This window comes from Nerophis ophidion, linkage group LG02 (genome assembly GCF_033978795.1).
Source record: "Nerophis ophidion isolate RoL-2023_Sa linkage group LG02, RoL_Noph_v1.0, whole genome shotgun sequence".
Taxonomy (NCBI): domain Eukaryota; kingdom Metazoa; phylum Chordata; class Actinopteri; order Syngnathiformes; family Syngnathidae; genus Nerophis; species Nerophis ophidion.
Window position 1 is genome coordinate 24,383,669 of NC_084612.1, and position 23,573 is coordinate 24,407,241.

Here is a 23,573-nt window from a genome sequence, read left to right on the forward strand (position 1 = left end):
AACATGAAGGAATTAAGTAAAGCTCCATCAGGATCCATTAGGAATGTTCTCACCTTGCGCCTTGACATGGAAAACTCCTTCTCACACAGCTTGCAGTGTTTGACTTCCTTATCCTTCAACCACACCTGTCCTCCCTAGATAGTTTGTGCACATCAGCGTATATACCAAAAATATCATGTCTTCTTTACCTGAAGAGCTTTGTTGGCTTCTTTGATATCCTCTATCTTCATTTTGGATCTGTTTGACAAAATGATGCAACGAAGTAAAGACATTTTACTTGAACTTTAGTTGGCCTTGGTAAACGCTAAAACGACGTACTCGCTAAGTTTAGAGCCCAGTTCCTCAAGAGCTTGCTCTTGGTCCTCGCAGATACTCTTCAACTGGAAGTTCTCATCCTGGAGGCGATGGAACTCCTAAAAAAAAAAAAAAATCCAAAAAACATCAGTTATTACAAATAATCTGCCTCTAGAGTTGTAGCATTTGTAAACGTTTCTACATTTAAACAACTATTTGTATGAAGTCACAGTTTCATCATGTTTGTCAAATGAATACGAATTATAAGCACAATAACATAACCTCTTTATCTTTGTTCTCACTATCACCATCACATACTGTAAACCTTTTAATACAAACTGAACAAAAGACACCCCCCCTCAGTCTTCCCAGCCTTGTGCAGGTCTACAATTTTGTTACTAGTGTCCTTCCACAGCTTTTTGATCTTGACCATGGTGGAGTTTGGAGTTCAACTGAGGCTGTGGTCAGGTGTCTATTATGCAGATAATGAGCTGAAATACTATAGCAGCTACAGTGTGTGCAAACCTGGTTAAAACCTGCGGGAAACATTTGACTTCTATCATTGTCAACAAAGGTTACATTACAAAATGTTGAGCTGAACTTTTGTGATTGATCGAATACCTACTTTCCACCATGACTTGCAAATACTTTAAACATCCTACAATGTGATTTCCTGGATTTTTCCACGCTCTGTCTCTCACAGTAGAAGTACCTATAATAAAAATTACAGACCTCTGTCATTATTTGAAGTGAGAGAACTGCCACTATCGGTGGTTGACTAGATACTTGTTTAACCCTGCTGTATATAAAATGCTGTCCTCTGACTTGACTCTTATCTCCACAATACATATCGATATTTCTGTTAATAGATTTGAAAGTCAAATGTTCATTGATTGTGGTGTTCCATAAGGTTTGGTTTTAGGCCCAATTCATTTTTCTAATTTTATTAATAATATGCCTCATCTGTGCTAATTCTGTCATGTTTATCTCCATGCCCACATAACACTGTTATTTTATACCATTTAACTTCTGATATATCACAAATAAAATACAATTTTAATAACAGCAGATTTGTTGTTGTTTTGAAAGAATCATGTACTATAGTGTTTAACGTAAAATGTAATTCATCTTACTTACCAGAGTTGCTTAATATATTTAGCGATGGAACAAGTTCATGTATTCAAATACATCTTACTTTCAAACCATATAACACTTTTATTTGTTATAAGACATTTATGGCTGGTTGGGTTCTCTCTACAAACCAATTAATTGTAAGTTTGAAAAATAATAATTTCACAATTGTTACTTCTCATACTTAATTATGCTGATGTCTACCAAAACACCGCTGACTCTATCCTCAATTCTCTTATGTAACTCCTTGTGCAGATTTGTCTGGAGATGTCCCTTCAAAACTCACAATTGTGTCACCAAAGTGACATTAAAACCAGGTGTCACTTTCACTGGGTCCCGTTTTATTTTTTAAATGTGTACACTTCAGGATTGTAAAAATAAAGGGTAATTATCATAACTGCAGTGAAACTGTTGGTATTAGTTTTTGATTAAAGTGATCAAAAAACTGCTTATTGATAAACTCACAGATTGACATGCACAAGCTTGCAAGCTTAAATGCTAACATGGAAACAAAAAACAACTTCTCTCCCCATTAAGAAATGGCATACACTAAACTAAACTTTATGTAAATGCACTGCTGTCTGAACCTTATTCAAAAGAATAACTTGGTCAAAAGATTCCAGTGTGAGTTTAACTTTTGAGCACATTCAACAATACCGCGATAATGATAACTTATATAAAATGTATTGTTACATCCCTATTACACTTTAAATGTCCCACCGTACCTAGACCAGCTTTTGGTTTAGCAAAATACTCTCAAGACATGACTCATAAAAAAAATAGGTCCCAAGTCATTCAATCAAAGCCCATCTGAGTGGAATAATCATCCTCCTTCTTTAAGTCTAATACAAATGTATTTTCCCACTTACAAACAAATATATACAAATCTGATACAAGAACATCTTAACACACCTCTCTCCCACTTTTGCCCTTTTTATCCCACTCTGGAATGCCCTTCAGCAACGGTTAGAGATGCTACCTAAGTATTCATTCAAGTCCCGCCTTAAAACTAATTTATATACTCCAGCCTTTAAATAGACCCCTTTTCTTCTATATACAAGGTGGCTACAGTTCATTTCCAGTTCTCCAGTCTGGAGGTGTTAGCTGACCCGAGTTGCAACTCGAGAAGGCCCACTCATTGGACCACTCTTCCATGCACAGCTATGGACACTTTTACGTAGCTGACTGGATGAGCCTGGAAGAATATACACTCCACCCCATGACTATCAGTTGGTTTCCCAATTAACTGGACTCCTGCTTTATCTACTAATTCAACGATAAGAATTTAAAAATTCAGTAATAACCCTGACATCTATTGCAGCTCGTCACCCTGTAAGTGGGGCCCTTATTTGTGCGATCTCTTCCCAAGGTTTCTTCCTTCTCACCATTCGTTTTTTTTCCCTTGCTCCGATGTGGGTTTAGATCATAGGATGTTGTTAATTTCCATTCCAAATTTGCAGTTGTTTTCTTTTACTCCTGATGTTGTATTGTATTGCATTGCAATGGATTATGTGTACAGTATGTGAGCGAGCGAGTGGAATGTGGAGGGCTACGGAAGTGATAGCGCTGTTTGGTTGTTGTGTTTTATTGTAATGTATGTGTTTCTGTTATTGTGTTAGGAACCCTACAACGAGATGCTGCTTCCTTAATGAAGTGAAATATGTCACATGACATTAGGTTGTGCTGATTAACTATTTTGTGCTTATGATAATACTTCATGCAGACTTTTGTTACCATCTTGAGGCCGTTAATCTGAAGTGCTTGTGTCCTAAGCTGAGACACCGTCTCTTTTTCCCGGTGCAGATCATTCTGCAGTGTTTGCCTCCATTCTCGCTCTATCTTTAGGTCTGTCTCCAGCTGCAGGCTGTGGGAACAAACAGAATCATGAGCACAAAGGAATTTACAACATTAAGACAGCAAGGACACGTGCGTTTAATGGTGGTCGCTCAGCTTACAGCTGCTTCTCTCGGTGGTCGATCTGTCGCTGCAAGCTGTCAGCCTTATTGGCGAAGTCCATCTTGAAGCGCCTGGTTCCTTCCTCAGCAGACGTGCGGTGACTCTCGGCCTCCTGTAATCTGCACCATTATAACCAGGGACAAACTCAGGACCATGGAGGGAAAATAACTGGTGTAGGAGTGAGGAGGAGGAAGGCAAAAGGAAAAAAAGAACAAAAGGAATGTGCAAGACATGGAAAGAAGATGGGTGGATAACAGCGCGGAAGGATGAAGATGGTACACATGCTAAAAACAAAAACGAGCAAAGAAATGATAAACCAGACTGGATGGAAAAGTGACTTACATCTACACTGCCCTCACATGAGCCACTTCAAAACATACCAGCACTTTCAAAACACCAAACTTTATTGACAAGGTGGTAAACGACAGTGGCATTATAGGATGTATTTTATATATACAGTTTATAAGAACCATCAATTTTAGTTTCCATCGCTCAATATTACGCCTGGACGTGAAACTAAGACAGTCAAGGTGTTTAAACAAGCTTCATCAATTTAGATAAAATTGATCTATAAGCACCTGATCCCACAGACTGTGCTGTCATACCACTGTATATGCATTTCCTATTTAATTTCATATTTAATACAGCACACTGATCTACAATTTAACATGTGAATAAACTGGTATTTAGGGCTGCCAAACAACGACATTTTCAAATTACCGGTAGAATAATCACAGGGTTGCTGGGGATTCATTTCGTTTACCTGTAATCACATCCATCCATTCATTTTCTACCGCTTATTCCCCTTTGGGGTCACGGGGGGCGCTGGTGCCTATCTCAGCTCCAATCGGGCGGAAGGCAGGGTACACCCTGGACAAGTAGCCACCTCATCGCAGGGCCAACACAGATAGACAGACAACATTCACACTCACATTCACACACTAGGGCCAATTTAGTGTTGCCAATCTACCTATCCCCAGGTGCATGTATTTGGAAGTGGGAGGAAGCCAGAGAGAGTACCAGGAGGGAACCCACGCATTCACGGGGAGGACATGCAAACTCCACACGGAAAGATCCCAAGCCCGGGTTTGAACCCCAGACAACTCAGGACCTTCGTATTGTGAGGCAGATGCACTATCCCCTCTTCCACTGTGAAGCCTACCGGTAATCACAATTATATATAATTTATTTTTAATCTATATTAATCCTGTAGTTTTGACATCCCGATTTGTCTTATTATCCTGATAGTGATACTAAATAGAGTCTGACTTCTGTCTCTTGTCCATTGCACTGGACTCTACTAGGCTCTCCAAGACACGACTGACAATACGTTTCAAGGTACTACCGGGTACTATTTCTAGCATCTGCTGAGCAGAAACTATACTATAAGTGATGTAAACCACTGCTGCTCACTCTCAGTTTGATACACAATGAGAAATGACAAAAATAAACACACGTGCCAACTCTGTTGCTGTGCCTTAGCTGTAATCACCCTGCCTCTCCTTACAAAGGCCAACACACTGGGAATAAAAAGAGTCTCCTTCATTGTTTTTGTTCTAAATCATGTGTTCAAGGTGGCAAGGTTTTTCTAATTACCTTACTGTTTTGAAGGGGAAAGCTGTTATCCCCAAACTGAGGCAAGTAGAGCTCAGCTGAGTCAAAGAGGCACTGTGCAGCGAAAAAAAGAATGTATGTTCCTTCAATTTGACGTTGTCCTTTCTCTGTTGTGTGGGGCCACAGAGCCCTCAGACACAAGTTGTAGTGGCAAAAGTATTATTTTCCACTTACTTTTTTCTGAAACCACCGGGCTGTTCAAGATAAACTCAAAGGCAGGGCTCAATCATTATTGAAAATCAGTATTTATGTGTAAAGTGACTACTAGAAAGATAAGGCATGAGTTATAAGAAAAAAACAATTGACAAAGGGATTTTCACACATTCTATTGAAGTAGGCCTCGGCCGATAATAAGTCAATTAATCAACCAAATGAAAAGTAACTCAAATTGCCATGGGTTTGTTTACTTTGCCGTTTACTTCTAATAAAGGTGAAAGACAGTTAACTCTGCACCCCTCTCAGCACCTGAGTGCATTTGTTTATAGCAGAATGAAATGAAGGAAGTGAACCTTATTATCATCCACAATCTTTGTCTATGTGGTTGGAAGTGAGACTGCAAGCGTATGCCAACCACAAAGCCTCATTGGTGAGAAGCAACGCAATGTCACAAACATTAAGAGGGAAAATAACTGCAAAGCCAAGTGTCCCATTATGGTAATATTTTTTTTCAATAAAATGAGCAAGATTAGTCTATAAACTAATGGAGAAAAAAAACGCAGGTCCGTCTGCAGGTTCACATATAGAAATTTTATCACTTTTGCTACTTCTATAAGTCAAGTTTGATGTCTTAGCCGATGACCTCACTAAACAATTCAATCTCCATCAATCCGTCTTCTTCCGCTTATCCCAAGTGAGGTCGCAGGGGCGGCAGCCTAAGTAGAGAAGCCCAGACTTCTCTCTCCCCAGCTACTTTATTCAGCCGACCATATGCCCAAACCACCTCATCTGGCTCTTCTCGATGTGGAGGAGGAGCGGCTTTACTCTGAGCTCGGCCGCTTGTACCAGTGATCTTGTCTTTTTGGTCATAACCCAAAGCGCATGACTACATGTGAAGATAGGAACATAAATCGACTGGTAAATTGAGCTTTCCCTTCCGGCTCAGCTCCTTTTTCACCACGACGGCTCGATGCAGGGTTCGCATCACTGCAAATCTGCCTGTTGATCTTACGACCCATTCTTCCCTCACTCATTAACAAGACCCTGATGTGGAGATGGCACTCAACCCTTTCCCGGCAAAAAACATGGACTTGAACTTGGAATTGCTCATTTTCATCCCAGTCGCTTCACACTCAGCTGCGAACTGATCCAGTGAGAGCTTAAGATCACGGCCAGATGAAGCCAGCAGGACCACATCAACCTCAAAAAGCAGATAGCTAATCCTGCAGCCACCAAAGCCAATCCCTTTAACGCCAGACTGCGTCTAGAAATTCTGTCCATAAAAGTTGTAAACAATATTGATGACAAAGTTCAACCCTCACTGGAAACAAGTCTGACTTACTCCCTGCAATGCGGCACAAGCTCTGACACTGATCCTACAGGGAGCCCAAAGACTTCTACAAACAGACAAGAACAGGAACATAGTTTTCCCTCGCAGAGGCGCAGCTCACTGGGGCACCCCTCGGGAGCCAGGTCTGGAGGTGAAGCTCGATGGCGAGCACCTGGTGGTCAAGCCTGCCCCCATGGGGCCTGGAGAGGACTCACCAACCATACATGGGGCCATAGAGGTTGGGTGGTTTGTTAACTGGGTGGAAGTCAAAAGCAGGGCCCTTGGTGGTCTGATCCTTGGCTACAGAAACTAGCTCTTGGGACGTGGAACGTCACCTCGCTGGTGGGAAAGAAGCCTGAGCTGGTGCGCAAGGTGGAGAAGTTTCAGCTGGATCTAGTCAGTCTCATTTCGACACACAGCAATGGCTCTGGAACCAGTCTTCTAGACAGGGGCAGGACTCTCTTCTATTTTGGCTTTGCCAGCTGTGAGAAAAGACTGGCTAGAGTCGGCAATACTTGTTGCCCAGCGGCTCAGAGCCTGTACGTTGGAGTGTAACCCAGTAGACGAGATGGTAGTTTGCCTCCGCCTTCGGGTGGGGGATGGTTCCTGACTCTTGTTTGTGCTTGCGCACAAAACAATGGTTCTAAGTACCCGCCCTTAATGGAGTCCTACAGGGAGTACTGGAGAATGCTTCCTCAGATGATTCCCTTGTTCTACTGGGGGACTTCAACGCTCACATTGGCAACGACAGTGAAACCTGAAGAAGCGTGAGCGGGAGGAACAGCCACCCGAATCTAAACCAGAGTGGTGTTCTGTTACTAGACTTTTGTGATAGTCACAGATTATTCATAACAAACACCATGTTCAAACATTAAGGTGTCCATATGTGCAGCGATTTTGGACCACCATCCTTAGTGCGCTGCTGACCTGGACTAAGGATGTTGTGGATTGGTGGAAGGAATGCTTCGAAGACCTCCTCAATGCCACCTAAATGTCTTCCAATGAGGAAGCAGTGGCTGGGGACTCTGTGGTGGGCTATCCTATTTCTGGAGCTGAGGTTGCTGAGGTAGTTAAGAATCTTCTCGGAGGCTGAGATTTGCACAGAGTTCCTCAAGGCTCTGGGTGCTGTGGGGCTGTCTTGTTTGATGAGATTCTCAGCATTGTGTGGACATCGGGGGCGTTTTTTCTGGATGGGCAGACTGGGGTGGTGATTTTTCTTTTTAAAAAGGGGAACCGGAGGGTGTGTTCCAACTATCGCGGGATGAAACTCCTCAGCTTTCCCGGTAAGGTCAACTTAGGCGTACTGGAGAGGGGGCTATACTGGATAATTAAATGTCTGATTCAGGAGGAGCAGTGTGGTTTTCACCCCAGTCGTGGAAGTGTGGACCAGCTCTATTCTCTCGGGAGGATCTTTGAGGGTGCATGGGAATTGGCCCAACCAGTGAATATGTGTTTTGTGGACTTGGAAAAGGCACCCGAACATATCCCCCGGTAAATCCTGTGACGAGTGTGCAAACTATGGGAATCTGACCACCTAATTGTGGCGTCCTGCTCTCTAATCGATCAATCCAATCTAAACTGTGTTTGTGTATCAGAGTCTATTAGCTTTTTTTGATGTGGAAAAAGTTGAAAATTGTCTGTTTTGTTCACTTTATTGAAAGCCTGTATTCGTTTTAGAAGGTGAAAGAATCACCTCATAAGGGCTAGATTTACATCAATCAATCAAAGTTTACTTATACAGCCCTTAATCACAAATGTCTCAAAGGGCTGCACAAGCCACGACGACATCCTTGGCTCAGATCCCACATTAGGGCAAGAAAAACTCAACCCAATGGGCTTAAGGACAAACTTTGGAAGGGACTGGTGCAATGGATGCCGAGCGGATACAGTCAATAATGTGAGAGTCTAGTCCATAGTGCGGTCAGCAAGGGAACCTTATGCATGTAGACAAGTCGGGGTAGCGAAACATCACGGAATGCTGTATATGGACATCACGTGATGTTATATAGACACCAAACCCCCTGACCAGTCAGTATACACTATCTTCACAATCATTTTTTTTCCTAAAAGAAAAAACACACCACTTACTGCTAGTCGACTCTGGGCAAAATCTAACAAATCAGATTCGACTATTGAAATCCTTAGTCAAAGACAGCCCTTCAGAATTTATTTAAGTGCAATTTTTGCTAACAGAGACTGAGAGTGCATTTTTAATGTTTGCATACTTGTAGTTACTGACTTTCCAATTACCAGTTAAAAAATACAGAAGAGGAAATAAGTTTGTTGCATTCAAAAGGGTTGCTTGCATTATTATTATCATTAAGTACTACGATTGCATTAGTACTTACATTGGTCTTAAAAATAGTGAGGAAAATAATATTGTTTAGCTGCAATATTCTGACAGAGAATATATTGCCCACCAATTTTTTTTTTTATCGGCCCAGGCCTATATTCAAGTAAAATTTGGAGTGTTTTCACAGGTGTTTGAATTACAAAGGGTGTAGGTGACAATGACAGAAAATGAGAGGCAATATGTTGGTTACAAACTGCGCAATCCACTGCAGCCCCACAAAAATCATGTTGGCAAAAAAGAGAAAAAGGGTGAACTATTTAAATAAAATTGTGTTAATTCATCCAGTCCATCCCTGTGTGTGAATTTGTGCTCAGAAGGAGATGTCCTTGACGAGCTTGTACTGGTGTTCAGTGTTTGTGCTGGCACACTTGACAAACGACATGGCCAATGTTCTGGTCTGACTTAACAGATCTTTATCACTGCGCAAAGGAGCAGGTACCGAACGCAAGGCAATGTGGGTAGAAATGGATCAATGGGTGATATTCATGACATAAAAGCAAAGGAAAAAAGGGTGAAAGAAGGGGGAAAAGGAAAATAAATAAAAGGAAGGAAGGAAGAAAGGATGTCAATACATCAGTATTCTAATTGGCCCTAAATACACTCAAGACAAGAAGTGCTGAAGTTGTCAGTAAGACAATGAGTGGCCCTTATTTTTCACACTGTCATCTTCATTAACTTTTGGTTGTCTTTGAGCTCAGCAAAAACATGAGGAGTCAAATTAGTACAATTAAGTACAATGTCGCAGCAGAGAAAAATATTCAAAACCGATCACAAACATGATGGAGCAATTTAAACTAAATGGTGGGTGACTGGGAGAGAAGAAAAGAGGTATGGGAGGTGCCCACTAAGGTTGGATGCAGTGAGGAACAATTCTCATGAAGCAAACAGCTGCTGCAAGAAGCTGAGCCAACTAAACCTATCATACAGTGGTCGACATTCTTTGAATTAGCTTAGATGAACATTAATTTCTCCCAGGAAATCAAATGTAAGCGCTAGACAGATACTTAAATGGGACAGTGAATGCTGTTTAATGTAGAATTGACCCACTGACCACAACATTATGTACACTTGGACAATCTAATGGTACTCTATTAACATTCTCCCTTTACAAGCAAACAAAACAACCGAGACGAACAAAATTGTCTAAAAATGAACATCAATATTTAATATTAACTGGAGATAACGTTTGGATTGTTTCAGGGGAGCAAAGAGATGACTTGATTGTGTTATACAGCCATGAAAAATGCTGTTCAGTTCAGGAAATCTTTGTCATTCCGTCACAGGTGATAGGACACTTGTGGCCCTTTTCCTTGGGAGAAACCCTGAAATTAGTGACTGGAATGAAGATCCAAATAATTTTCCTCCTGATCTTCTCTGCAAGGTTAGAGTCAGGACTGCCTGAATATAAAATAGCATTAATTGGATAAACAGAGGGTGTCCAAACCTTTTCCAGAGAGGGCGACGTACAGAAAAATTGTGGCTTCGCGAGCAAAGCAGGCGACAATAAGTAAGCTAGCTAGATAATGCTAAATCGCAAGCTTGTTTTGTTTCCCTGTCCTGAAATTCAGTGCAACGTTTAGGCAAGAATAAAAAACAGTACTGACGCAAACATGGATTTTTAAAAACGCAGATTTAGGCGTTTTCGCGGAAATTTCGTATGCTTGGTATTTACAGTGGATTATAAAGTTTTCAGCCGGACTTCGAAGCATGACCTTTAAATCATATTGTTTTGTGTTTTTATTTCATTTATTTACACTGCAGGGTCAGATATCAAATTCAGATTTTTTTGTCAAATCCGATCTTTTTATGTGGCAGTCCACATTACAAATTTTTTTTATTTCTAATGTGAATGCAACATTACCTGTATGCGGACATGACATTGCATGCACTGCAGTGTTCCATCCATCCATCCATTTTCTACCGCTTATTCCCTTTTTTGGGGTCGCGGGGGGGCGCTGGCGCCTATCTCAGCTACAATGCAGTGTTTATAAAGGTAAACACAACTCTAATTCTAAGTATTTTGGCTCTCACAGTTTTACAGGATATTTTGCTTCGATGACTGCTTGAAGAGCAGTTTGAGACAGTAGTGGTGGAACTTTCCAGTGAGTTCCTTAAGCATGTTGTTTTTACTTGTTTTCTGCTCGGTTATCAATTTATTATTTTATAACCGTAATTTGCCGAATAATTACGATATCTATTGTTTTATGATGAGGTTCTGGTCAGATGAATGCGACCTGAGTGCGGGAGCGTTAACATTGAGGACGCATCGTTTACATATCCGATTTAGTTCCACATACAAAGAGGCCTGGGTCGGATATGAAAAATACGGAATTGCACTGTTCACACTGACAAAAACAAATCTGATACAGGTCGCACATGGACGAAAAAATCTAAATTGACCTGCAGTGTGAACAAGGCCTTTGTTGTAGGAACTAAAACTTCCTGTAAAAAAGCCAATTCAGTACACTAGAGATACTAAAAACAATACAACAGGGGTGCCCATTACGTAGATTTTTAGCTACCGGTCAATTGCGGAGGGGTGTGTCAGTCGATTACCAGTCAGGCATTAAAAAACTAGATCTAAAAATTAGCAATCGTCAATTTTGTCAATTGATTGACATTCGCAGCACCCAAGAATCTTGTGAGATCAGTATTATGAAAAAAAAAACGACTGACAGGATGGCGAGAAACACTTTATAGTTCAACAGACTATCGCGCCGTACATGCCATCAAGAGCCTAAAGACCGGCCGCACAGTTCTTGTCTTCACAATAAAAGTCCTGCTCCATCCTACCAGCGCTACCAAAATAAGAATCCCAAAAAGCTGGTGCACACAAGCTAAGAAGCTACGGAGTTTCCTGTCAATTTAGTTCTTGTAAAGTGTGTAAAGAAATATGGAAACTGGACAAATATAATGTCAAAAACAAACCATCATGTGGTATTGGACAAAAATGAGGACTTTTTCACCTCCACAATATAAATTTGAAAATGTGGAAGTTATCAGCACATCTGTGAATAGTGTCTGATTCCAATCAATGAACGTCATCAGAATCAGGTAATACACCAACTTATATTTTTGTCTTCATGAAAGAAAGGAATTTTATGTTATGGGTATGGTTTGAGTTTATTTTGAACATGCATACAATTACAACATGATACAAGTATTAAACATGCTTGTATTTTTTATTGAACACCTTACCATGTTAACAAAAAAGTCTGTTTCATATATATATATATATATATATAGTTGTGGTCAAAGTTTACATACACTTGTAAAGAACATAGTGTCATGGCTGTCTTGAGTTTTCAATAATTTCTACAACTCTTATTTTTTTGTGACCAAGTGATTGGAGCACATACTTGGTCACAAAAACATTCAGGAAGTTTTTTTTAATGTATTTATTATGGGTCTACTGAAAATATGACCAAATTTTCTGGTTCAAAAGTATACATACATCAACAATGTTAATATTTGGTTACATGTCCCTTGGCAAGTTTCACTGCAATTAGGCGCTTTTGGTAGTCATCCACAAGCTTCTGATTGAATTTTTGACCACTCCTCTTGACAATATTGGTGCAGTTTAGCTAAATTAATTGGTTTTCTGGACTTGTTTCTTCAGCATTGTCCACATGTTTAAGTCAGGACTTTGGAAAGGCCATTTTAAACCTTAATTCTAGCCTGATTTATCCATTCCTTTACCACTGTTGACGTGTGTTTGGGGTCATTGTCCTGTTGGAACACCTAACTGCGGCCAAGACCCAACCTCCGGGCTGATGATTTTAGGTTGTCCTGAAGAATTTGGAGGTAATGCTCCTTTTCAATTGTCCCATTTACTCTCTGTAAAGCACCAGTTCTATCGGCAGCAAAACAGGCACAGTGCAAAAAACTACCACCACCATTCTTGACGGTAGGTAATGGTGTTCCTGAGATTGAAGGCCTCACTGTTTGTGCTCCAAACATTTTGCTGGGTATTGTGGCCAAACATCTACATTTTTGTTTCATCTGACATCACATGGACAAAGATAAGACCTTCTGGAGGAAAGCTCTGTGGTCGATTATAGAATCGATTACTACACGTCAATAATCGATAATCAAATTATTTGTAAAAAAAAAAAAAAGCAATGCAGACAGTTTTAAAATGTGTCTGATTGGAGCAAGCCAACTCAGCAAGAGATTATACCGGCACCTTTTCATTTTCATGAATTTAATAAATGTGGGAGTTAATTTACTGCTTCTTATTCCAAATATATATATTTTTTAAGTGGCAAGTGATAAAGGCATATATAGTGAAACAAAAACAAATGCATTAATAATCGTTTTTAATCGAATCATGGCGCTTGAATCGTAATCATAATAGAATTGTGAAGTTCCCAAAGATTGCCACCTCTAAGTGAGACACACAGGTTGTCGAATATTTTGTTTATCAGGTCCCATTTTTAGGGGGATATGAGCCGGCTCCATTTTTTTATTTGTGTTTAGTTCCGGGACGTGTCTGTAGTGTGTCGAGGCCAATAAAATACCGATCGCAATGGCCACTGGGCCACACTTTGGACACCCCTAAGATAAATTATTTTATTAGTCACATTTGTTACGAAGATTATTTTGTGACTGCATTATTATTTACAAGCTTTAATACACTAAAATAATTGAGGAGATAGAAGAGGATGAATGACTTTCCCGTGCTGATTAGTTAATGCATGGTCAGGACAGCAAATGTTGCTCACCTCTGCTCCAGCTGCTTCATAGTTGCAGTGATCTGATTGGTCTTTTCCTCCAGACGGCTGATCATGTTGTTCTTCTTCTTCATCTCCTCGTCAGAGGACTACAAGACAGGAATTCTAGACTTAAAAGTCTGACAGAAGACAAACATTTCCCTTTATAATATAGCGGCCAATATTTTGGTGTTTGCAATCTTATGAGGAAGCAGTGCCTGGGGAATCTGTGGTGAACTCTCCTATTTCTGGGGCTGAGGTCGCTGAGGTAGTTAAAAAGCTCCTTGGTGGCAAGGCCCCAGGGGTGGATGAGGTCCGCCCGGAGTTCCTTAAAGCTCTGGATGCTGTGGGACTGTCTTGGTTGACAAGACTCTGCAGCATCGCGTGGACATCGGGGGCGGTACCTCTGGATTGGCAGACCGGGGTGGTGGTTCCTCTCTTTTGGAGGACTCCGCCAAGGCTGTCCTTTGTCACCGATTCTGTTCATTACTTTTATGGACAGAATTTCTAGACGCAGTCAAGGCGTTGAGGGGTTCCGGTTTGGTGACTGCAGGATTAGGTCTCTGCTTTTTGCAGATGATTTGGTCCTGATGGCTTCATCTGACCGGGATCTTCAGCTCTCACTGGATCGGTTCGCAGCCGAGTGTGAAGCGACCGGAATGAGAATCAGCCCCTCCAAGTCCGAGTCCATGGTTCTCACCCGGAAAAGGGTGGAATGCCATCTCCGGGTTGGGGAGGAGACCCTGCCCCAAGTGGAGGAGTTTAAGTACCTAGGAGTCTTGTTCACGAGTGGGGGAAGAGTGGATCGTGAGATCGACAGGCGGATCGGTGCAGCGTCTTCAGTAATGCAGACGTTGTACCGATCCGTTGTGGTGAAGAAGGAGCTGAGCCGGAAGGCAAAGCGCTCAATTTACCGGTCGATCTACGTTCCCATCCTCACCTATGGTCATGAGCTGTGGGTCATGACCGAAAGGATAAGATCATGGGTACAAGCGGCCGAAATGAATTTCCTCCGCCGTGTGGCGAGACTCTCCCTTAGAGATAGGGTGAGAAGCTCTGCCATCCGGGAGGAACTCAAAGTAAAGCCGCTGCTCTTTCACATCGAGAGGAGCCAGATGAGGTGGTTCGGGCATCTGGTCAGGATGCCACCCGAACGCCTTCCTGGGGAGGTGTTTAGGGCACTTCCAACCGGTAGGAGGCCACGGGGAAGACCCAGGACACGTTGGGAAGACTATGTCTCCCGGCTGGCCTGGGAACGCCTCGGGATCCCCCGGGAAGAGCTAGACGAAGTGCTTGGGGAGAGGGAAGTCTGGGTTTCCCTGCTTAGGCTGTTGCCCCCACGACCCGACCTCGGATAAGCGGAAGAAGATGGATGGATGGATGGATGGATGGGCAATCTTGTAGAGCTTCCTCCAACCCCCTCATATTAGTAAATAAGTGACCATAATGTTTAGTTTTGATTTTTTTTTAACTTAGAACTTAGTACTGCATCTCTATTTTATCTTAAAATCCAGCTGTAGAGTTAAATAGTTGCCTCCCCCACTATTTACATTTCTAACAGAATCTTAATATTTAATAATAATAATAATAATAATATGCACTTGTAATGCATCTGATATTAAACTTATTGTGTATGGGAGTTTTAGAATTAATTATATACCTGTGTTACGGATACAAAAGTTCATGTTGTAATAAAAACTAACCAGACACATCAGTTTACATTTCAAAAACATTATAAAACACAAAAAGATAATCAGGATATATGTAATTTTCGTTTTACTGAGTATTCAAAAAAACTGTTATGGGAGTCATATTTTCAGAAAGCTAAAGACCTACGGGCCAGACTTTTAGCGTGTGTATTTTATTAAATTTTGTACATGTAATGCAAGACGTTTATGTTTTAATTTCATCAAATGAACAATACTGTTTAGTCAAAAAGTATTTTTTTTATGCTTGTCTGTAATTCTGCTTCGATCACAGAAATAACATACCACATTGACACAATATTTATGTTGTTATTTACACAATTTGACTGACAAACTTGAGTATTTTTTAGCCTCACAAAAACGCAATCCGGGAGTTTTTTTTAATTCAAAAGACAAGTTCAATTCCCGGAAGAGTTCTGGAGAATCCGTAAAAGTTGGCAGCTGTGCTTCATTCATCCACTCATGTGTGTAGCATACCTGCATCTTCTGGTACATCTCTACATTGATGGCTTTGACCTCATCCAGTTGGTGTCTCAACCCAATCAGTGTGTCCTGTTAATGGTGCAGAACAGTTGCACAAATAAGTACAAACAAAATGTATTTACCGGTACAGTATTTTTTAGACTATAAGGCAACATTAAAATCCTTTCCTTTTCTCAAAAATTGACAGTGCGCCCTATAATCCAGTGCGCCTAATGTATGGATTAATTCTGGTTGTGCTTACTGACTTCGAAGCATTTTTTGGGTACATGGTGTAATGATAAGTGTGACCAGTAGATGTCAGTCACACACAAAAGTGTGGACTGCAGGTTGAACTCTGTTCAATAATATACATGACGTTAGCAAGTACCCATAAGAAAGCAAGCCCAGAATATATTGAGAATATAGAATTTAGAATGCTCAAAAATCTGTCAAAGTGTTTTAGTACGACATTGGTAAGCTATAAGGCCGCACCGCTTGATGGAACTCGGAGCATTACGGCAATCGCAGTCAGACTTACTGTGCTTCAACACACGGGTATTATTGTGGTGTGTGTATAAGGACCCAAAAACGGAACCTATTAAGAGACATTGTTTGGCTATTTGTTTCACAATATTATGAAAAAACAACTTTTCTTACCTACTGGCATCTGCTGTTGTGTGTATCTGCGAAAGTCCGGAAAATGTGTGCGCATCCGCCATTGTAGTCCGCGCCATAGTCAATAAGCTCCTTATTTTTCTCTATCCTCTTGTATTGGGACAAGCTACTGAACACTACACAGATTAATTTGGGAAGCTACAAGTTAAACTGACACATTGAAAGTTTTAGGATGTTGCTGCACTGTCTGCATTAAAACCAACAAAACTAAAAGACAAGTTTCTGCTATTGACTTGATAAATCAAGTTAAAGTTAAAGTTTAAGTACCAATGATTGTCATACCCACACGAGGTGTGGTGAAATGTGTCCTCTGCATTTTACCTGAGGACAGCAGTGAGCAGCAGCGGTGGCTGCGCCCGGGAATCATTATTGGTGATTTAACCCCCAATTCCAACCCTTGATGCTGAGTGCCAAGCAGGGAGGTAATGAGTCCCATTTTTATAGTCTTTGGTATGACTCGGCCAGGGTTTGAACTCACAACCTACCGATCTCAGGGCGGACACTCTAACCACAAGGCCACTGATTAGGTATTAGTTTCTCTTCTCACTCTATGCAGAGAATCCACAGTTAGACAAAAAGACGGCGAAACCAAACATGATCGTTGATACCGTTACTTAATTTGCTGTTAGCGTGTCCCTACCATTTCTCAGTGATATTTACTGTTAGAGGCGGCGCAAATACAAACCCCGTTTCCATATGAGTTGGGAAATTGTGTTTGATGTAAATATAAACGGAATACAATGATTTGCAAATCCTTTTCAACCCATATTCAATTGAATGCACTACAGAGACAAGATATTTGATGTTCAAACTCATAAACTTGTTTTTTTTTTGCAAACGATAATTAACTTACAATTTAATGGCTGCAACACGTGCCAAAGTGGTTGGCAAAGGGCTTGTTCACCACTGTGTTACATCACATTTTCTTTTAACAACACTCAAACGTTTGGGAGTTGAGGAAACTAATTGTTGAAGCTTTGAAAGTGGAATTATTTACCATTCTTGCTTGATGTACACACTGTAAAAAATTACTGTAAAAATACAAAAAAAAAATCACAGTTATATACTGTTCTTCTTAAATGCAGTTAAGTACTGTTTTTTGTGTTGCATTTTACAAAAAATATCGACCAACAGTAAGCTACTGCACAACCTACAGTATAATACAGTATTTTTCCAGACTTGTTTCTTGGGTCCGCCCACAATTGTCAGACCGAGCTCCTTTTCGCGCTGTCTGCTGCTTTCACGCATAACACGTACCCAGGCGGAAGAAAAAGTAGTTCCAACTAAACCGTGTCATTTATACAAGATTTCAATAGTACTTCCCATTGTGTTGCTGTTGATATTTTTACCTCAAAACATGTACGATCAAAGTATCAACATTTTGATTTGAAATTCAATTTTAGAGCATTAAGATCTGGCACTCCTTTTTATTGATATTCAAGTATCATTCCGCACATCTTAACTAGTCTGAAGTTGCCAAGTACTCATGGATGGACGATCCACCTCCAGCTACACGATCACCTGGCCGCCGGAGCTACATCCATCCTACTGGTCTCTTTTTGATAACAAGGTAATTCCCGTGCAGTTAAGGTCACTTGTACCTTGATGTGTCATTTTCTGTTAGAATTGCTTTATATACATATATTTATAATGTACAAAATTACATAGCGCCACACAGCATCACATAGGTAAGTTTTCGTCATTTTTGTCAGCGTGATTATAAAAAAAAGATAACTTGCAACATATGTGCTACAACTTGCAGCAATGTGTTTGCGTATGTTAGACACATGCAAAGTCATAGTTTTATGCCCAATGCATCGTTTAAGTGTGCTTTCCCTGACTGAGTATAGCTGTATTTGAGAAAAAAAGCTATGAACCATAATGCTCAGTCTACCCTTCCTGTGGATGAAGATGGGGAGTTGACTCTTCATATCATCCAGCTGTTGATGGCCTATTTTGATGAAAGAAGAGGTGCACTGATACTCCTTGCAGATGTAAGTTTAGCACTATGCATTCTTGAATTTTAATTAAATGATGGTCCAAACTGCCATGTTATATTTTGTCACAAGTCATCATGGTGACCTATTTTTTCTACAGATGTCTGCCACTGCAGGCGATGTGGAGCGGACACTGACCCTCCCGACCAGTCCACGACTGATACTGCTAGGTAAGTGTCTCATGGAGCGCAGAACATAAGTCTGTTTGTCCTAAACATATGTACATTATGCTCTCCTTTAGATGTATTTGTATCATTGTTGTTTTTGTCATTTCGAACATTGGAAAGTAATGATTTGCAGCAGTACACCTTAGGACAGTGGTTCTTAACCTTTTTTCAGTGATGTACCCCATGTGAAATTTTTTTAATTCAAGTACCCCCTAATCAGAGCAAAGCATTTTTGGTTGAAAAAAATAGGATTAAAGAAGTAAAATACAGCATTATGTCATCAGTTTCCAATTCATTAAATTGTATAACAGTGCAAAATATTGCTCATTTGTAGTGGTCTTTCTTGAACTATTTGGAAAAAAAAGATATAGAAAAAACTAAAAACTTGATGAAAAATAAACAAGTGATTCAATTATAAATAAAGATTTCTACACATAGAAGTAATCATAAACTTAAAGTGCCCTCTTTCAGGATTGTAATAGAGATCCATCTGGATTCATCAACTTCATTCTAAACATTTCTTCACAAAAAAATAATGTTTTAAACATAAACAATATTTATGGAACATGTCCACAAAAAAAATCTAGCTGTCAACACTGAATATTGCATTGTTGCATTTATTTTCACAGTTTATGAACTTACATTCATATTTTGTTGAATTATTATTCAATAAATATATTTCTAAAGGATTTTTTGAATTGTTGCTATTTCTAGAAAGTTTTTTTTTTAAATCCCACATACCCTTTGGCATACCTTCAAGTACCCCCAGGGGTACACGTACCCCCATTTGAGAACCAGTGCCTTAGGACAGTGGTTCTAAAATGGGGGTGCGCTTACCCCTGGGGGTACTTGAAGGTATGCCAAAGGGTATGTGGGATTTTTCTTTAAATATTTTAAAAATAGCAACAATTCAAAAATCCTTTATAAATATATTTATTGAATAATCCATCCATCCATTTTCTACCGCTTATTCCCTTTGGGGTCTCGGGGGGTACTGGTGCCTAGTTCAGCTACAATCGGGCGGAAGACGGGTACACCCTGGACAAGTCGCCACCTCATCACAGTTTTTATTGAATAATACTTCAACAAAATATGAATGTAAATTCATAAACTGAGAAAAGAAATGCAACAATGCAATATTCAGTGTTGACAGCTAGATTTTTGTGGACATGTTCCATAAATATTGATGTTAAAGATAACTTTTTTTGTGAAGAAATGTTTAGAATTAAGTTCATGAATCCAGATGGATCTCTATTACAATCCCCAAAGAGGGCACTTTAAGTTGATGATTATTTCTATGTGTAGAAATTTGTATTTATACTTGAATCACTTGTTTATTTTTCAAAAATTTTTTTTTTTTGTATCTTTGTAATCCAAACAGTTCAAGAAAGACCACTACAAATGAGCAATATTTTGCACTGTTATACAATTTTATAAATCAGAAACTGATGACAAAGTGCTATATTTTACTTCTTTATCTCTTTTTTTCAACCAAAAATGCTTTGCTCTGATTAGGGGGTACTTGAATTAAAAAAATGTCCACAGGGGGTACATCACTGAAAAAAGGTTGAGAAACACTGCCTTGGGAGACTAGATGTAAACAGAGTAAAGAGAAAGCGATATATTTTTGGGTGTAAGGTGGCCATACAAAATAACTTTAAAATGCTACCCATATTGGATACTGTTTAGGAACATAAACTGTATTTCTTGACTGTTCCACTTGCTGGTGACAAAGTCACAATAAAACGTTAGATGACCAGCATGGAAGGTGATGTCATCTGCGAAGGCGTCCAACCTAGCTTCATCTAAAGGCTTGCTGCCCTTCTTGCCACCTACTATGTGTTTAACTTGGAATACCAAGAGGAAGGTGATCGGACATTGGAATTTGTTCAAAGGTAAATCCTCTTGATACTGTTAAATACTGTTAGGATATTTTGCCCCTTTTCTCACCTCTGTTCAGGAATTTTACATGTCATTTCCCCAATTTTGTGCCTTAAATCAATGACTCTTCTGTTCCTTTGTGGACCTTCTTATTACAAATATTTCTTTTGATAGCAAGTTGAAGATGGCATGTTCATCCAAAGTGTGATGCTGGATTCAGAGTGAATGAATTATTACCACATTAAATGTTTTTTGATCTAGAGTAATTCTTTTTGGCCACCAGACCTAAGTCTGTCAAACATATCAGCATCTCAAACCACAGCTACCTCATCTTTGTGCAACTTGTTCCAACCGGTCTGAACAATCCAGTCGACCAACATGGTTACCAAAATGAGGCGGGTTGTGCTTTGAAATGGACATAAAGCCAAGTGAAGAAAATGAATCCGTCTCTGCCCTCCCTCTTTTGATACCCTGCCTTTTGGTTTTTGTTTTGGCATGCATTACAACGGATTAAGTTGTATTACAGTAGGTAAGTTTCCAAAACACTACATAACAAACTAGAAAAGCATGTGAAGAGTGCAGACCACCACAATAGGGTCACTGGCACCGATATTTTGGTGTGTCCAGATATGACTTTAGGTAGGAAATTATTTTATAGTGCGCTGGGGACTACTCCTGGCTCTTAGCCTCTATCACAGCTTATAACAGTGGGGTCTCTGACAGAATCCTTAAAAAGAAAATACTGGATCCAGACAGTGATCCGGGTTTCCACCAAAATCTAACATCCATCATCCATCCATCCATCATCTTCTGCTTATCCGAAGTCGGGTCGCGAGGGCAACAGCCTAAGCAGGGAAACCTAGACTTCCCTCTCCCCAGCCACTTCGTCTAGCTCTTCCCGGGGGATCCCGAGGCGTTCCCAGGCCAGCCGGGAGACATAGTCTTCCCAACGTGTCCTGGGTCTTCCCCGTGGCCTCCTACCGGTTGGACGTGCCCTAAACACCTCCCTAGGGAGGCCTTCGGGTGGCATCCTGACCAGATGCCCGAACCACCTCATTTGGCTCCTCTCGATGTGAAGGAGCAGCGGCTTTACTTTGAGTTCCTCCCTGATGGCAGAGCTTCTCACCCTATCTCTAAGGGAGAGCCCCGCCACACGGCGGAGGAAACTCATTTCGGCCGCTTGTACCCGTGATCTTATCCTTTCGGTCATGACCCAAAGCTCATGACCATAGGTGAGGATGAGAACGTAGATCGACCGGTAAATTGAGAGCTTTGCCTTCCGGCTCAGCTCCTTCTTTACCACAACGGATCGGTATAACGTCCGCATTACTGAAGACGCCGCACCGATCCGCCTGTCGATCTCACAATCCACTCTTCCCTCACTTGTGAACAAGACTCCAAGGTACTTGAACTCCTCCACTTGGGGCAGGGTCTCCTCCCCAACCCGGAGATGGCATTCCACTCTTTTCCGGGCGAGAACCATGGACTCGGACTTGGAGGTGCTGATTCTCATTCCGGTCGCTTCACACTTCACACAGAGCTGAAGATCCCGGTCAGATGAAGCCATCAGGACCACATCATCTGCAAAAAGCAGAGACCTAATCCTGCGGTTACCAAACCAGAACCCCTCACCGCCTTGACTGCGCCTAGAAATTCTGTCCATAAAAGTTATGAACAGAATCGGTGACAAAGGACAGCCTTGGCGGAATCCAAACCTCACTGGAAATGTGTTCGACTTCCTGCCGGCAATGCGGACCAAGCTCTGGCACTGATCGTACAGGGAACGGATCGCCACAATAAGACAGTCCGATACCCCATACTCTCTGAGCACTCCCCACAGGACTTCCCGAGGGACACGGTCGAATGCCTTCTCCAAGTCCACAAAGCACATGTAGACTGGTTGGGCAAACTCCCATGCACCCTCAAGAACCCTGCCGAGAGTATAGAGCTGGTCCACAGTTCTACGACCAGGACGAAAACCACACTGTGCCTCCTGAATCCGAGGTTCGACTCTCCGGCGTAGCCTCCTCTCCAGTACACCTGAATAAACCTTACCGGGAAGGCTGAGGAGTGTGATCCCACAATAGTTGGAACACACCCTCCGGTCCCCCTTCTTAAAGAGAGGAACAACCACCCCGGTCTGCCAATCCAGAGGTACCGCCCCTGATGTCCACGCGATGCTGCAAAGTCTTGTCAACCAAGACAGCCCCACAGCATCCAGAGCCTTAAGGCACTCCGGGCGGGTCTCGTCCACCCCTGGGGCCTTGCGACCGAGGAGCTTTTTAACTACCTCAGCGACCACAGCCCCAGAAATAGGAGAGTCCACCACAGATTCCCCAGGCACTGCTTCCTCATAGGAAGACGTGTTGGTGGGATTGAGGAGGTCTTCGAAGTATTCCTTCCACCTATCCACAACATCCGCAGTTGAGGTCAGCAGAACACCATCCGCACCATACACGGTGTTGATAGTGCACTGCTTCCCCTTCCTGAGGCGGCGGACGGTGGTCCAGAATCGCTTCGAAGCCGTCCGGAAGTCGTTTTCCATGGCTTCCCCGAACTCCTCCCATGTCCGAGTTTTTGCCTCCGCGACCGCTGAAGCTGCACACCGCTTGGCCTGTCGGTACCTGTCCACTGACTCCGGAGTCCTATGAGCCAAAAGGACCCGATAGGACTTCTTCTTCAGCTTGACGGCATCCCTCACCGCTGGTGTCCACCAAGGGGTTTTAGGATTTCCGCCCCGACAGGCACCAACTACCTTGCGGCCACAGCTCCGATCTGCCGCCTCGACAATAGAGGTGCGGAACATGGTCCACTCGGACTCAATGTCCAGCACCTCCCTCGTGACATGTTCAAAGTTCTTCCGCAGGTGGGAATTGAAACTTTGTCTGACAGGAGACTCTGCCAGACGTTCCCAGCAGACCCTCACAATGCGTTTGGGCCTCCCAGGTCTGTCCGGCATCCTCCCCCACCATCGCAGCCAACTCACCACCAGGTGGTGATCGGTAGAAAGCTCCGCCCCTCTCTTCACCCGAGTGTCCAAAACATAAGGCCGCAAATCCGATGACACAACTACAAAGTTGATCATGGAACTGCGGCCTAGCGTGTCCTGGTGCCAAGTGCACATACGGACACCCTTATG

General features: G+C 41.7%; 1 protein-coding gene across 5 annotated transcripts in view; it reads right to left on the reverse strand.

Annotated features, from left to right (window-relative positions):
• The window catches only part of rufy2 (RUN and FYVE domain containing 2), a 60,459-nt gene that overhangs the window by 5,829 nt on the left and 31,057 nt on the right, over positions 1–23,573 (reverse strand). For 3 of the 5 annotated variants that reach the window (XM_061880014.1, XM_061879997.1, XM_061880006.1), the window contains 7 exons: positions 15,730–15,804; positions 13,559–13,656; positions 3,381–3,500; positions 3,160–3,289; positions 319–413; positions 189–237; positions 54–134 (listed from right to left, as the gene is read on the reverse strand). In XM_061880014.1, coding sequence (XP_061735998.1) covers positions 54–134; positions 189–237; positions 319–413; positions 3,160–3,289; positions 3,381–3,500; positions 13,559–13,656; positions 15,730–15,804 — 648 coding nt within the window. Of the gene's footprint in view, positions 1–53; positions 135–188; positions 238–318; positions 414–3,159; positions 3,290–3,380; positions 3,501–3,520; positions 9,254–13,558; positions 13,657–15,729; positions 15,805–23,573 lie in introns of those variants that run through there. The other 2 variants (XM_061880022.1, XM_061880031.1) reach the window with 1 other exon arrangement.